This window comes from Euphorbia lathyris, chromosome 8 (genome assembly GCF_963576675.1).
Source record: "Euphorbia lathyris chromosome 8, ddEupLath1.1, whole genome shotgun sequence".
Classification (NCBI taxonomy): Eukaryota; Viridiplantae; Streptophyta; class Magnoliopsida; order Malpighiales; family Euphorbiaceae; genus Euphorbia; species Euphorbia lathyris.
Window position 1 is genome coordinate 32008838 of NC_088917.1, and position 13887 is coordinate 32022724.

The 13887-nt window shown below is 33.9% G+C and overlaps 1 protein-coding gene across 3 annotated transcripts; it reads left to right on the top strand.

Moving 5' to 3' along the window:
* Positions 1 to 407: 407 nt before the first annotated feature.
* On the top strand, positions 408 to 4365 carry LOC136202882 (mitogen-activated protein kinase 17-like). 3 transcript variants are annotated; one of them, XM_065993841.1, is made up of 9 exons: positions 408 to 662; positions 1107 to 1192; positions 2104 to 2170; positions 2471 to 2578; positions 2984 to 3197; positions 3277 to 3390; positions 3501 to 3574; positions 3675 to 3776; positions 3854 to 4365. In XM_065993841.1, exons 7-9 carry the CDS (start codon positions 3522 to 3524, stop codon positions 4131 to 4133), a joined length of 435 nt encoding a protein of 144 aa, XP_065849913.1. In that variant the 5' UTR covers positions 408 to 662; positions 1107 to 1192; positions 2104 to 2170; positions 2471 to 2578; positions 2984 to 3197; positions 3277 to 3390; positions 3501 to 3521; the 3' UTR covers positions 4134 to 4365. The 3 variants fall into 3 exon arrangements, with proteins under 3 accessions (XP_065849913.1, XP_065849914.1, XP_065849912.1); XM_065993842.1 differs by having other exon boundaries at positions 2474 to 2578; XM_065993840.1 differs by having other exon boundaries at positions 2104 to 2578.
* The last annotated feature ends 9522 nt before the right edge of the window (positions 4366 to 13887 follow it).

The following is a 13887-nucleotide window of genomic DNA, read 5'->3' on the forward strand; positions in this document are numbered from 1 at the left end:
ACAGTGTGACACAAGAGCAAGCTTGTGACGCGCCTTTACTAAAGCGACACAAGGAGTGTTTTATCTTTGTGACACGCTTTTATAAAAGCGAAGGAGTGTGTTATCTTTGTGTCGCTCCTTTATAAAAGTGCGACACAACTAATACGAACTACTATTTGGAACGACCTAATTAAGCTTAATTCAAACAATTAGATACATGATTAAAACATGGAGGGGTCTAATTGACAAGAGACAAAGTAAACAGGTTCAGATTCCTATGTATATAAATCAATGGGGGACTAAATTATAAAATGGGAATGGGTCGATTTGAACAAAAATTGGATTAGCAAGGACTAAACCTGAATAAACAAAATAAGGGTTTAAAAGAATAAAAAACCTATTACATATTCTCAAATAGGTTAGGGATCATTTGGCAGCCCCCAGCCCCCTCTTTTTAGCTCAAACCACGCGATTGCCTTACTTATCGTTGCCGGAACTTACAATTTCTGTTTCGCCGGTTCTTTTCTCTGGTAATTCCTTGAGAATCGCTGGCTTGAGTCAACCGATTCGGCGATGGAGTTCTTTTGACTGGAAGACCCAGAGGTTTTGGCTTCGTTGTTTTTGCAGATCCTCCTATTCTCGATAGGGTTCTTCAAGATAAGCATACTATCGATGGAAGAACGGTGAGATACAGTTTTCGATTTCATTGTTTTGCTAGGCTTTTGTGAATTGATGTTTCTCTGTTTGAATTTCTTTGGGTTATATGTATTAGCTGTTTACTACTTTGTGTTCTTATCGTTCTTAATTTGGTTTTCTATTCTTTCTTTCTGTTAGTTTTCTTCTTCTCCTTCTTGTTAGTCCAAGTATAGTTCAGCTTGTTTCTATTGTTAATGACGTTTGAGGTTCTTGTTATTTTGGTATCAAATACCATAACTTATAGTTCTATCACTCAACACCTCAAAAATTGAACTATTTTACTTTGTCAATGTACTTGAATGATCCTGTTTAACTAGAAAACAGTCAATTAGGTCATCGTTTGTGCAGGTACCTAATTACAATTTTTCTCTTATTTTTCTTTGATTTTAGTGAATAATTGCGATTTTTTCAACATAATGTATGTGCTGCAGGAACATATGTAGACATGCTTGCAGTTATTTTCCTATCACTCTCCATGTTGAAGACATGAGTGATTTTCATTCGGATCGAGCTTATGGTTTGTTCTGTATTTTTTTCTGTTTTATTTCCATTTTCCTGATTTAATTGCTTCCAGAATTCTTTATTATTCAAATACCATAACTTATAGTTCTATCACTCAACACCTCAAAAATTGAACTATTTTACTTTGTCAATGTACTTTGTCAATCAGTTCCATTATACCATGGATAAGACATGGACATGTATAATTTACCCCACAATGTCTTCAATCTTTCCCTGAGTGTGGTTTGCATTTAAATGAATATTAAGTGAATGCTGGTTAGAGTTGTTACTATGAACTATGTATTGCATTGCTCTTTTTCCCCTTATTCATTCTTTACTTGTTTTAGATGTTTTTTAGTTTAATTTTATAGCTAGGGATTTAGCTAATTTAATTATTTGAAAGGAGGCCATGGATAAGACATGGACATGTATAATTTACCCCACAATGTCTTCAATCTTTCCCTGAGTGTGGTTTGCATTTAAATGAATATTTAGTGAATGCTGGTTAGAGTTATTACTATGAACTATGTGCACTTGTTTTCAAGGGTATCTAGTCACTTAACTTTGCAGTTTGTCCATATCAATTGCTTGTCCTATTTAATTGATCTTCATAAATTTGTGGTATAATTGGTCTCTGACATATGGCAATTGCATCTCAATAGTTGTTCTTATATTAAATGTTGCTTCCTATCTCAATAGTTGTTCTCATGATAGACATCACCTTATGATTATGGGATGTGAAGGAGAATCTTCCTGTAAGTAATGTTTTTTCTTTTGCTAAAGTAAATTGGATGTGCACTTCCGTCTTTGGTTTTTGTTCTTGAGTTCCCAGTACCATATCTGGGATCAGGTAATCCTACATTTTCAGATGAATACTATGGCAATATAGAAAATGATTAGAATTTCTCCATTTAAATTTGATTACAGGTTCGGCTGTCAAATTCTCAATCTAATCAGCGTAATCCACTTCTGAATGTTCTAGTGCAGAAGAGAGGTACTGACTTCTTCTTTTCATTGCTTGTTTTATTTGTTTCTTTTTTTTTGTGTGTTTCGCTACTTTTGAGAATGTATTGAATGGTTTACCATTTATATACGAGAAGTGCCTTTAATGTTTATCTTATAGATGGTCGAATGAGATACGAGAAGTGTCTTTAATGTTTTTGTGCAACTAGGGCGATTCTTGTGATTATGCTCATTTTGAGTGGGAGTGAAGATCACTTCTCCGTTGAGCATGCTTACTTTAATTTCGGTGCTTAACCTTTTGTTTCTTACATGTTTTCGTGTTGATATTAAGGAGGCGCTCAATCGGCTTCTGAGAGAGATTGTCGATGCCTGCCATCAGGGCATCAAGCGCGCAATGGATCTCTCTATGAAACACGAATACCTTCCTGAAGATCTTCAGGTGTTTGTTTGTCTATTTAATTGTCTTTTCTGTTTTATGGATTTTTGAGATTTAATTGTTTTATGCATCATGTGCGTATCTAAGTATTCTATTGTGATGGACATGTCTAGAGTTTGAGGGTCGGCCGACCCTCCCTGGCTCCGCCCTGTTTGTTTCCTCTTAATTTCTTATGCTAGGTTAAAGCTTACATATTTATGCAAATTTAAAACAAATTTTATTTTTTTAATTTCTAAATTACGCCTGACATTGAGTTGTAATTTGGGTCTGAATTACATGCATCTTTCACTCTAATTTTTGTAGGGGTTTTTTTTTTCTTTTGGGGGAGTCTCCCCTTTGCCTTATATTTTATCTAATGTTACATGGATTATAATGCTTTGATGTGGATAACTATACTTGTTCCTGCAGATGAATGTGCAAATATCTTGAGTTAATGAAAAATGGGACCTGACCTAGAGAAATCAAAAGTTGAAATTGGAGCCTTGACTAGAAAAGATAATGGAAGTGTAACCCATAATCAAGAAGATAGTCTTGTGCAGTGTATGAGCAACTATGAGGATAATAACTTTCATGAAGAAGTTATGAATGATAGCCTAGCTAAGATTGCCCATCTGCAGAGGAGGTAATTTCTAGTTTGAAATCCTTCTCATATGAATTTCATCTGCTTCTGATCTTGATATACGTTTTTGTTCTCTGTGCAGGCATTAGCAGATCCATATTTCTATGATTTAGCAAATAAGAAGAATGAACCATCAAGGCAACCCATTTCAAAATTAGAATTTGAATTTGAAAGGAGGAAGTTGACAAAAGATGACGTAAGAAAACTGATTTATAGAGAGGCAAAGATGCTTAGTTCACTTATCCTCTGCTAGCTTTGGTGGTAGAATTCTCCTTCCTTGTGATTAATATATTCTAAAACAAACAGATTTTGGAGTACCATCCAGAGATGTTGAAAGAGTACCTCCGTGGAACAGATCATACTCACTTTGTGTATCCAAGGTCAGACATTCATTCAAGTAGTATCTCTTATAGTATAAAAGAGGAAAAAACGTTACAATTTAGATTAAACTGACCAATGCTCAATCTTTTGATTTGCCAGTGGCGTTGATTGCTTTAAGGAGCAATTTGCACATCTTGAGGAATGCGACGGTAGAAGAGAAAGAAACAGTCCTCATAGGAAGCACGCCACCTCCTTGCCTAGGTAAGCACAGTGGGACACATTTGCTTTTTCAAACCGATGCCTTTTCTCTTCTAAATGATATTTTCCTTTTCCTCCAGGGAGCACATCTGCTCAACGGATGAAACTGATATCGTCGTCATTAAGCGATCTGCAAATTCGGTTACACGTCCAACCGTGCAGAGCCCTCCAAAGTGGCAAGCAGCCGAAGAGTCGCAATCGACTGAAGAGCTGCAATCTGCAAACAGAAATGCAGTTGCGGTACAGGCTAATTCTACCAAACCCAAGTGCAGCACCCGTAGCCTGTTGAAAAGTGACAGTATTTGCGCTTCAATGTGCATTGGAATTGTTGGAAATGATCGTGAAGTGCATGCTCTCTAATTTATGCTAGATCCTGACCGCCTAATATACTTGTTGAAGTATTAGAGTAGTGTACCATGCATTTTCTTTATCTGTTATAAGATACATTTAGTGCTTGCATTTTCAAAATATGTGAGACGTAAGCTTCTGAAACTAATTCACATATGTATGTATTTATGCAATGTGGTACTTGTAGTTTTATTGTGTATGTTTTATAATATCAAGTAAATTTTAATTATAAAATTTTATGCTGGATGCTGGAAAATTTTGTATTTTTTTTTTAAAATCAATATTTTGTGTCGCGCGTGGTGAAGGAGCGATACAAAGTGTACCAGATTAACTCGGGAGCTTGTGTCGCACACTTGGAGCGCGTCACAAGAAGTATCGTTCTATTGTATCGTGCTCATATAATAAACGACACAACAGATGAGTAGCTTGTGTCGTTCTCAAGAGCGATGCAAAGTTCTTGTGTCGCACCCCTGTTGTGTCGCATAAAAGTGCGACGCAATAATCTGAAAAAGTGCGACACAAGTAAGCATTTTTTTACTAGTGTTTCTTAGCCTGCACCAAATATCCATATTCCTCAATTACTATCGATTATTTCTTAGCTATCACCAAATATTCATATTCCTCAATTACTATCAACCTTAGGTCCGAAGAATTTAACCTAGAGCTCTGATACCAAACTGTCACACCCGACCCTAAATGACCTCAATCGGCATCAGGCGTGAAATAGAAAGATCATAATCAATACTTAGGAGTCTCCAATTTATCTCAATATCATAATATCATATTATATTACAATTGAAATAAGCAGCCAACTTCCAAACCTCATCTAATCGGTCGGTAACATTCTCTATATCCTGTACTTTATCACCTAAAAATATTAAAACATTTAAAAACGTGAGACAAAAATCTCAGTAAGAAACTATCAGCTACAAAAACCAAGTTTACTTAACATAGCTACATATATACATTTAGAAAGTGATTTAATCAAAACCTTATAAAATATACTCAAAACGAAGTTCATAATATAGTCAAAGTAGTAAACCAAAACCATAAAAATATATAATCTTGTATCCATTTTTGAGTTCAAAACCTTATAAAATATCGTAATCAAATAAGTGTTTTATCAAACCACTCGTATTTAATCAAACGTAAAACCTTATATCAAAATCAATCATAACCGAAAACATAATCCAAATGAACTTAAAATATTGTATCCATCCTCGAGTTTCTCCCCATAAGTATCAATCCAATAACCACATATATAGTCGAGACGTCTCTTAACATTGCCTATCCCATATGGCCTTACCCAACACTTCGCTGCCATACCCAATAGGTCTTCACACTGTGTACACAGGCCATGTCCCTCACTGAACATGGTCTTCAAATATAAAAGCACCGATCCGGATAACGCTCGATGGATATAAAATCATAAAATCATAATAACGTGCTCAAATTTCCTTTCACAATCAATTTCCAAACTATTTGATAACCATAAATCATTTGGCTACAATTAGCCCTTTTGTATCATAAAAATCATATTTGGACTTCAATCCAAAATAATAACAATAATAACCGCAACCGATTTCTCAATCCAAAAACAATTCGTAATAAATCATCAAATTCATTTTGTTCAAAATAGATATATATTGAAACCAAAAACATATATGTATATATGTAAATCAACCAAATTAAACCTTAAATCAACATAATCAAGTAAAATCTGAAATTCACATAGACGCATAATCAATAGCTTCATTTGAACCGTAATTTCACAAGAAAAAGCAAAATCATGAAAAACCATAATTTTACAAAATTCCTGCATAACCCTAAAATATCAATTTCTGCAAATTCTTTGATTATATATATATATATATATATATATCCATATACATAAAACTCAAAATATAGTTGATAGTTACTTACCTTGGTCACTAATTGAAGAAAACAGACCCGCTCAATTTTCCTCTAAATTCTGTCTAAGACATTTCCTTTCAAACACTGCCGAAACTCAAAAACTCTTCGGGTAGGACTTAGATCTATCCATAATGATGCTATGGTTCCAATTTCGAGTGATTCCAACGGTCGAATCTCCATAAATCAAAAAAACGGTGTAGAAACGGTCGAAGAACGACGAAGAAAACGAAAAATAAAAGGAACAGAGAAAAGAAAAAGAAAAAACAACAAAAGGTGATCCTGATCTCCACCTCTTCGATTATATATAATCCAAATCTGGCAAATATCCAGTTTGGTCCTCCATCTTTATATAATCTTTTAAAAATTACTCTAAACTTTTAATTTACACATAAAACCATCGAATTAACTTCAAATTTTTCCTATAACACCAAATAAAAATCACATACACCCAATAATTATAATATATAGTACTATCAAGGTATAAATTCTAGAAATTTAGACCCGGACGTGACAGTTTTATTCCTCTAGGCCCCTTATGTCTCAAATATTACAATTTATATTTTGCAGCTTGACGTTGTTTAATTAAATAACTGATAAGTTTCATATATATTAATACAGATTTACTCTTAACATATGAAATGATATAATTTTATCTTTAACGTTTTTAAATAAGATCAATTTTACCCATGGAGAAGAGCAATACTCGAAACGGATAACGCCTCACTTGCTGATACGTTAAACGGCAAGATACCAGGTCCGGGTGGTGGATCAATGCTAATTGAAGACGTTAAACAGATTGCAGAAGACTTCCAGAAATTAGAATTTTCTCACACCAGACGAAACGGCAACATGGTTGCACATGAGCTAGCTCAATGGGGTAGACGTAGTGGAGCATCAATAATCCTGATAGAGGAGGTCCCTGATGAAATCGCTATTTTTTGCTATAATGATCAATGTAATTTAGCCCCGTGATTAATGCAAATGCAATTTTCAATCAAAAAAAAAAAATTTTACCCATATTTGACAAAAAAATTAAAGAGACTAGTTTATTGTTATTTAACTGTCAATTATATATTTAAACATCAATTACGTCTAATATTTAGTTTGTTACTAACACAGTTACAAAAATAATTTGTCAAAATATCAATATTTAAGTATGTTAGAGACAAGTTGATCACAAAAACTACCTAAAATGTTTACGATGTTATTAAAATAGATACAAACAATTTGTAAAAATACCCAAAACTGCTTCAGTTTATCGACAAACTCGTTAGGAAGATCCGATATGTCAATTGAATAATTATTTAATCACTTCGTACAAATTTTCTATCAAATAGGGATAAAAAATTGATCTTACTCAGCGACATTATGAATAAAATTATACATTTTCATATGCTAGAAATAAATATACACTTGAAAAATAATAAGATAAATTTGACCTCATCCAATTAAATAATTATATTGAGAAATGAAGAATAAAAAACTGGAAACTTTGATACAGTGGCACATCTATTTTTTTTTCTAAGAATTGGAGGGTAATTTTCTAAAGCGACCGTTACATAAAAGTCATAAAAGGTTTAATATTTACAAATGTCTTATGTTTGTTAAAATAATTCCAATAATATCAAATAATTATTTTTTATATGAATAGACACATCCATTTAAAAGGATAAATATTGTCTAATAAAATAATAATTAAAAATATAAATTTTTTGATATTTTAAAATGAAAATACCATATAATTATAAAGACAAAAATAAAAAATAGTTAATTACAAATAAAAATTCAAACATAATTTTCTATGTAATTTCCTCTTTTCTAAAATTCAAGCCCAACAAATTCTTTTGAAATATTGGGGGCTGAAACATTAATAAAATCCAACTTAGAAAGAGTGAACATCCTTTGTTATTATTTATTTTTAAGCCCAGCACTATTTTTTTAAAAACCATAAAAATTAGCGTTTTATTTTTTTTATTATACATCTTTTTATAACTTTCATAAAGTAAAATATAATTTAAAAGTTAAGTTTTTTTTAAGTCTGAAAATCATTTTTAAGAAGAAATTGAGTTTAAGAAAGTTAAGAAGATATTTCTTCTCGAAAAAACTCTCTATTATTACTGAGAGCTTCAAATGGGACCCCCTTGCCAGGTCTACCCAGAAAAGAGAGGTCCACCTCGTTGGATGGAGCAGGCCAGGAGAAGGGGTGGTGAAGCTGAATACGGATGGCTCCTGCCTTAGCAATGACAAGATTGCTGCCGGAGGAGTTCTTCGTGATGCGGGTGGCGCCTGGCTGTCTGGGTTTACCCAGAACCTGAGGATGGGTTCTTCCTTTTCGACGAAACTGTGGGGTATTCTTTCGGGTATCAAGCTTGCCATTAGCCTGGGTGTAAAGAGGTTACCTGTGGAGTCTGATAACATGGAGGCAATCAACAGGATTTCAGATAACCAGACTATTTGTCTTAACAGCCAAAATCTTATCAAAGCTATTTTAAGGCTTCGCCATTCCTTTGAGTTCTTAAAGTTCAGACACATTTACATGGAACAGAACCGGGTTGCGGATCGCTCGGCGGCAGCTGGGCATGAGGGGATGTTAGGTGTCTCTACCCTTTCTGATCCTCCCATCTTTCTTTCGTCTCTTCTTTTAGAGGATAGAATTGGGGTTAGCCTTCCTAGGCTGATCCCGGGTTAGTTTTCTTTGTTTGTTCGTTTTCTTTTCCTGTTCCTACCAAAAAAAAAGAAGAAGATAAGACTATTTAAAGTAATTAACAACGGTAATATTATTATTTAAAAAATAAAATTTAAATAAATAAAAAAATTTCATAGAATTTAAACTCATGATCGTCTCTACTAAACCATACATCATAAACTAATTCCACCATCTTAAAATATTGTAATAATACTACAATTGTATAAAAACAATATGATATTAAGGGAGCTATTAGGAGGCGGCACCACCCTACATCGGGGGTGGTTTGTGGCTCGAGTCCGGGGGAGGGAAGTCAGAGGAGGAATCAAACACGGACAATCAAACGAGTAAAGGAGGCCTAAAATAGTCCCACGCGGCAAGTCAGCAGCTAAACCCACGCTCCACGTGGAGTATGAGTGGATCCGGGGAAGTGGCACTTATTGGGTCAGCAGTTAACCCACGCTCCACGTGATTTAAGTCACGCCCCGTGTGACTTTTCCCACGCTCCGCGTTGGCTCTTTTAAAAAGCCTTGTGAATCAGCCTTACTCCTTACTTCAGCTTCCTCCTTATTACAACTCTGTCACTCCTTAATTACAATCCATGCCACTCCATATTTACAACTATACCACCCTTTACCCTTATATTTACCATTTTAATTAGTTATGTAATTTGCCATTTTTATATAATTTGCTCTTTAGGGTTTTGAGATGATATAAATTCATCTCTTTCTTTATAATCAATTAACTTTTATCAATATAATTTTATTTTGTTCTTTAAGTTTTGTTAAGGTTTTTCAACCTACGGATTTAGAACGTAAAATCCGAGATTAACTCCTTCAAGTTCAGCTTGAAACCGATCCGTAATAGTGGTCATGACGGTTAAAGAGACTTCGTCCCCGAGCCATAGGCTAGATCCTCTCATGCTTTGCACGATGGCTGTGGGATGCATTCAAAGAAAAAAGGTGGATTTGGACTATAATTAGAGAACTTATATTATATATTTGGTGTAGCATGTTATTTTATGAAGCCAATAATTTAATGTTATCTAATATTTTTGAATTTATAAATTAAAGTTTAAAATTTATATTTTAGATTTTATATAAATAATCTAGAATTTTATAATAAATTATTTATATTGTGCCTTGAGCGCAGGGGCGGAACCAGGGGGGTTAGGGGGCTCGAGCCCCAGCAGGCGGCCAGATAATTGAAAATTTTTTTTTAGTAATTGTGTCTGGTAATATTTTGGAAAGAATTATATTGACTCTATGTAGTATCATTTTAATATTTAAAGGTAGATGAGATGGTTAAGGATGCTTATTTCTATTTGAGATGTCCTATGTTTAACTCCCTTCCACCTCATTTTCTTTTAAAAGTTTTTATTTATTTTAATTTTATTTTTCAATAATTATAAAAACATGTTACCATTATTAATTAATTTAAATGGACTCTTTATTTTTATTTTGATAACACTTTTGAATTCATTTTTATTATGTCTTTACCATTTAAAAAAAAGTAAACATGTTTAATTTTCTATTAGTTCAATGTTAGTTTCTAAAAAAAATGACAATATTTTTAGAGTTTTAATACGTTGGAGGCTAAATTTTTTTTGTCCAACCATAACGGGCTGGACTTTGAAAATTTACCATCAACCGCACAATTAATTTCGATTTTTTTTTGACGTTTTAATTTTTTTTTACTGATATATTTGAGTCCCGGGTCATCCGGGATCCTGGTTCCGTCACGACTTGAGCGTATAATATTATAATATATCGTATAATTAAATGCATTTAGAATTGACAAGTCATGCATAATAAAATGCATTTATTAAGTCATTAATTACTTTCTCATATGTCTTGTCTAGTCGTGAGAATGAAAAAAAGAAGAAGAAGAGAATTCAGAAAGAGCATGCAATTAAAAATGAAAAGGACCCTTTTGATCTTTTGAATATGAATCTGTGGAATATAACGCACGACCCTTCCAAAATCAAAACCCCATGCATGGAACTTGGCTTTCTCTTTCAAACCTACATTTCTTTTTAACCATCAATCTTTAAATTTCAATTAATCCAATTTCATACGGATCCGTCTCGAAGTAAGGATTTTAATCTTAAATCCATAAAAAATTTCTTCTCAAATCTATGCTTGAAGGAGTTAATCCCAAATATTAATAAAAGCTCTCAACAATGGAAGCTAGAAATATTCATATTCGTAATGTTTTCTATTACAAATAAAATAGTTTACATACTCACTTCTAGATTAAGTAAATATACTAAGATACCCCCACTAGTATTACAAACAATTAAAGGACCTTAGGGATAGAATATGGATGTGTAAATAAAATGGTAGAAAGGAAAATAAGTCTAGTGGCAGGACAATAATTAGTTTACTGACAAAACAGTAATTATGGAGGTTCCAACTATTGTCCTCTTGATTCAGCTTCACGAAGAAGTCATCTTAATGGACCTCACACGCCGTGTGACTCCAGTTCTGGTCTCTCGCAGGTAATTCGTCATTTCTTTGCACAAGCTCCCACGTCGAGTGGTAGTAACACGCCGAGTGACACGATGTGTGGGAAGTGACATGCAGGTTCAGCCTCAATCGTCGTTTCAACTCCCCTCACCGCGTTTGTGGTAGAGATCTAGATGTCATCATCATTCACCCTTTCTTCAAAGGAGTTGGACCCCAACTCGTCCCTTGTAGTCTACAAGTACGTATCGAATACCATCCTTCACAAAACGATAGGTTTTCCTCCTTCCCGCATGGGTAGCATCACAATCGAATTGCCATGGATGCCCCAAAAGTAGATGACAAGCATCCATATACACGATATCACAATAGATCTCATCACTATAGTCCCCTATCTTAAGAGGCACTTTACACATTTGGGTCACCTTCATCTCTCCAACATTCTTGATCCATCCTACACTATAGGGGTTAGGGTGCACCTCCATAGTCAACCCGAACTTCTTAGCTGCTACATCGTTAATGATGTTTTATTGACTTCCACTATCGATGATTACGTTACACCTCACTCCTTACACGAGGCCACAGGTGCGAAAGAGTTGACAATTCCATACGATAAGAGCACTCTCATAATATCTCACAACATTAATATATAGATTGATCAAGTCTACATAATCAATACACCTAACCATTAAAGATAACATTCTTAATTAAATAAGGAGAATAATACTTATAACCACCAGCCTAAGCTGGGTGAACTTGTTAATGAAATGCTCCCTTATTGTCATGAGGGAACAACTGATAAGATTAAACTAATCCAAACCATCAGATACAAAAAGGGAAATCATTGCATTCAAATATTTCTTTCCAGTTGTAACACACTTTTCTTTCTATCCCTCTCTCTCTTTGTAGATTTGCATGGAAATTCGCTGACCCGCCAAAAGACTAAATTCTGGAAATAGTAGGCTGTTTGACCCTTATGCACAACTGTTTGCTTAGACTTTTCTCTAATGTTAGAATATCTTGTTTGCATCTTGAAAATGCTCACTCCATAAAATCTTATCAAATAGGCTCGCATAAGTAGATTTTACATCCATTTGGATCAACTTCCAATTATTTTGAACATCAAGAGAAATAAGTAATCAAACCATCTCATGTCTTGAAACAAGAGCAAATACCATTGTAAATATTCTTCTTCCTTTTGCTTATACCCTTTGCAACCAACGTTGCCTTACACTTGTTGATAGAGCCATTTGGTTTCATCTTTGTCTTGTACATCCATTTTACTCTAATAGAGTTTTTGTGTACATCCATTTTTTCTTGTACATCCATTATCATTCTTTTCAATCGAGTCAATTCCTTATTTCATGGCTCTCCTCCTGATTTCTTCTTGATAAGCACCATTAAAAGAAATTGTATCTTCTCCTATAAAGAAATAAAAAAATACATCATCATTTTGCTCAACTTCAATAGTTACAGCATATATCTTTGGAGACTTTTTTCTTTTATAAGGCTAGATGAACTTGATGAAGAACTTGGAGAAGCAGGAGGACTTCCTGTTTTAACATTATTTTCAGCATTGTCAAACAATTCTTCTTCCTCTTTAAAAGGAAAAACTGGCAAATTTTATTTCTAAACTTCCATCTCCTCAAACAAGGAATTTTCATCAAATCGAACATCTCGACTTATCACAGTCTTCTTTGTCATCGAATTATACAATTTGTACGTGTTGCTTATTTTACTATAGCCCATGGAAATACATTTCTCTTACTTGTCATCCAATTTGCTTCTCATTGCATCTGGAATATGAGAATAAGAAACACTCCTAAGTACTTTTAGATGATGAACATTCAACTTTGTACCATACCATGCTTCATGTGGCATGCAATTCTCCAAGCTCTTTGTGGGCGATCTATTTATAAGATAAATTGCACAAGAAATAGTTTCATCCTAAAATCTTCTTGACAATCTCCTCCTTTTAAGAAGACATCTAGACATCTAGCCATCTCCATAATTGTTATACTCTTTCTCACACACACACACACCATTTTGACATGGTGTATGGAGGACTATCATTTCATGCTGAACACCATTGTCTCTACAATATTTCTCAAATTCATTTGAGATATTCACCTCCACAGTCAGTCCTCAAGTTGTTGATTTTTAGTCCAATAAAATTCTCTATTTCTACCTTGAAATCTTTGAATTTTAGGAAAACTTTGACATAATACACCTAAACTTTTCGTGATTAATCATCAATTAAAGAGATAAAATAACGGTTACCTCCTTGAGATGAAATTGTCATCGGACCACAAAGATCTGAGTGAATAAGTTGCACTAGTCTTTTTGCTTTCCATGAAGTTAAGAAGGAAAATGAAGTTTGTGTTGCTTACCAAGCTGATAGGCTTTAACCTCTTACCATCGTTTTCCTTGAAATCATCTCCAAAATTTCATAGTTCAAGTGGCCATATCTATCATGCCATAATTTTGAAACTCCTTTATCAACACCAACAAAACAAGACATACTTTGATTTTGGAGAGTGAGTGAGAAAAGATTATTTGAAGCAACTCCAACTTTAGCAATAATCTGATTTGTCTTTGACGATAATAGGTCATGTCATAGAAGTGAATGTCAAGCCCATTCTTCAAAAAATGACCGCCACAAAGCAAAATATTTTTTTAGACCAGGAACAAAGTAGACTTC

Excerpts from the sequence above, each read along its gene's own strand:
- LOC136202882 (XM_065993840.1), top strand. The coding sequence starts at position 3,522 with ATGTTGAAAGAGTACCTCCGTGGAACAGATCATACTCACTTTGTGTAT. Across the intron at positions 3,575-3,674 it reads ACTCACTTTGTGTATCCAAG|TGGCGTTGATTGCTTTAAGG; the intron begins GTCAGACATTCA and ends TTGATTTGCCAG. Across the intron at positions 3,777-3,853 it reads CACGCCACCTCCTTGCCTAG|GGAGCACATCTGCTCAACGG; the intron begins GTAAGCACAGTG and ends CTTTTCCTCCAG.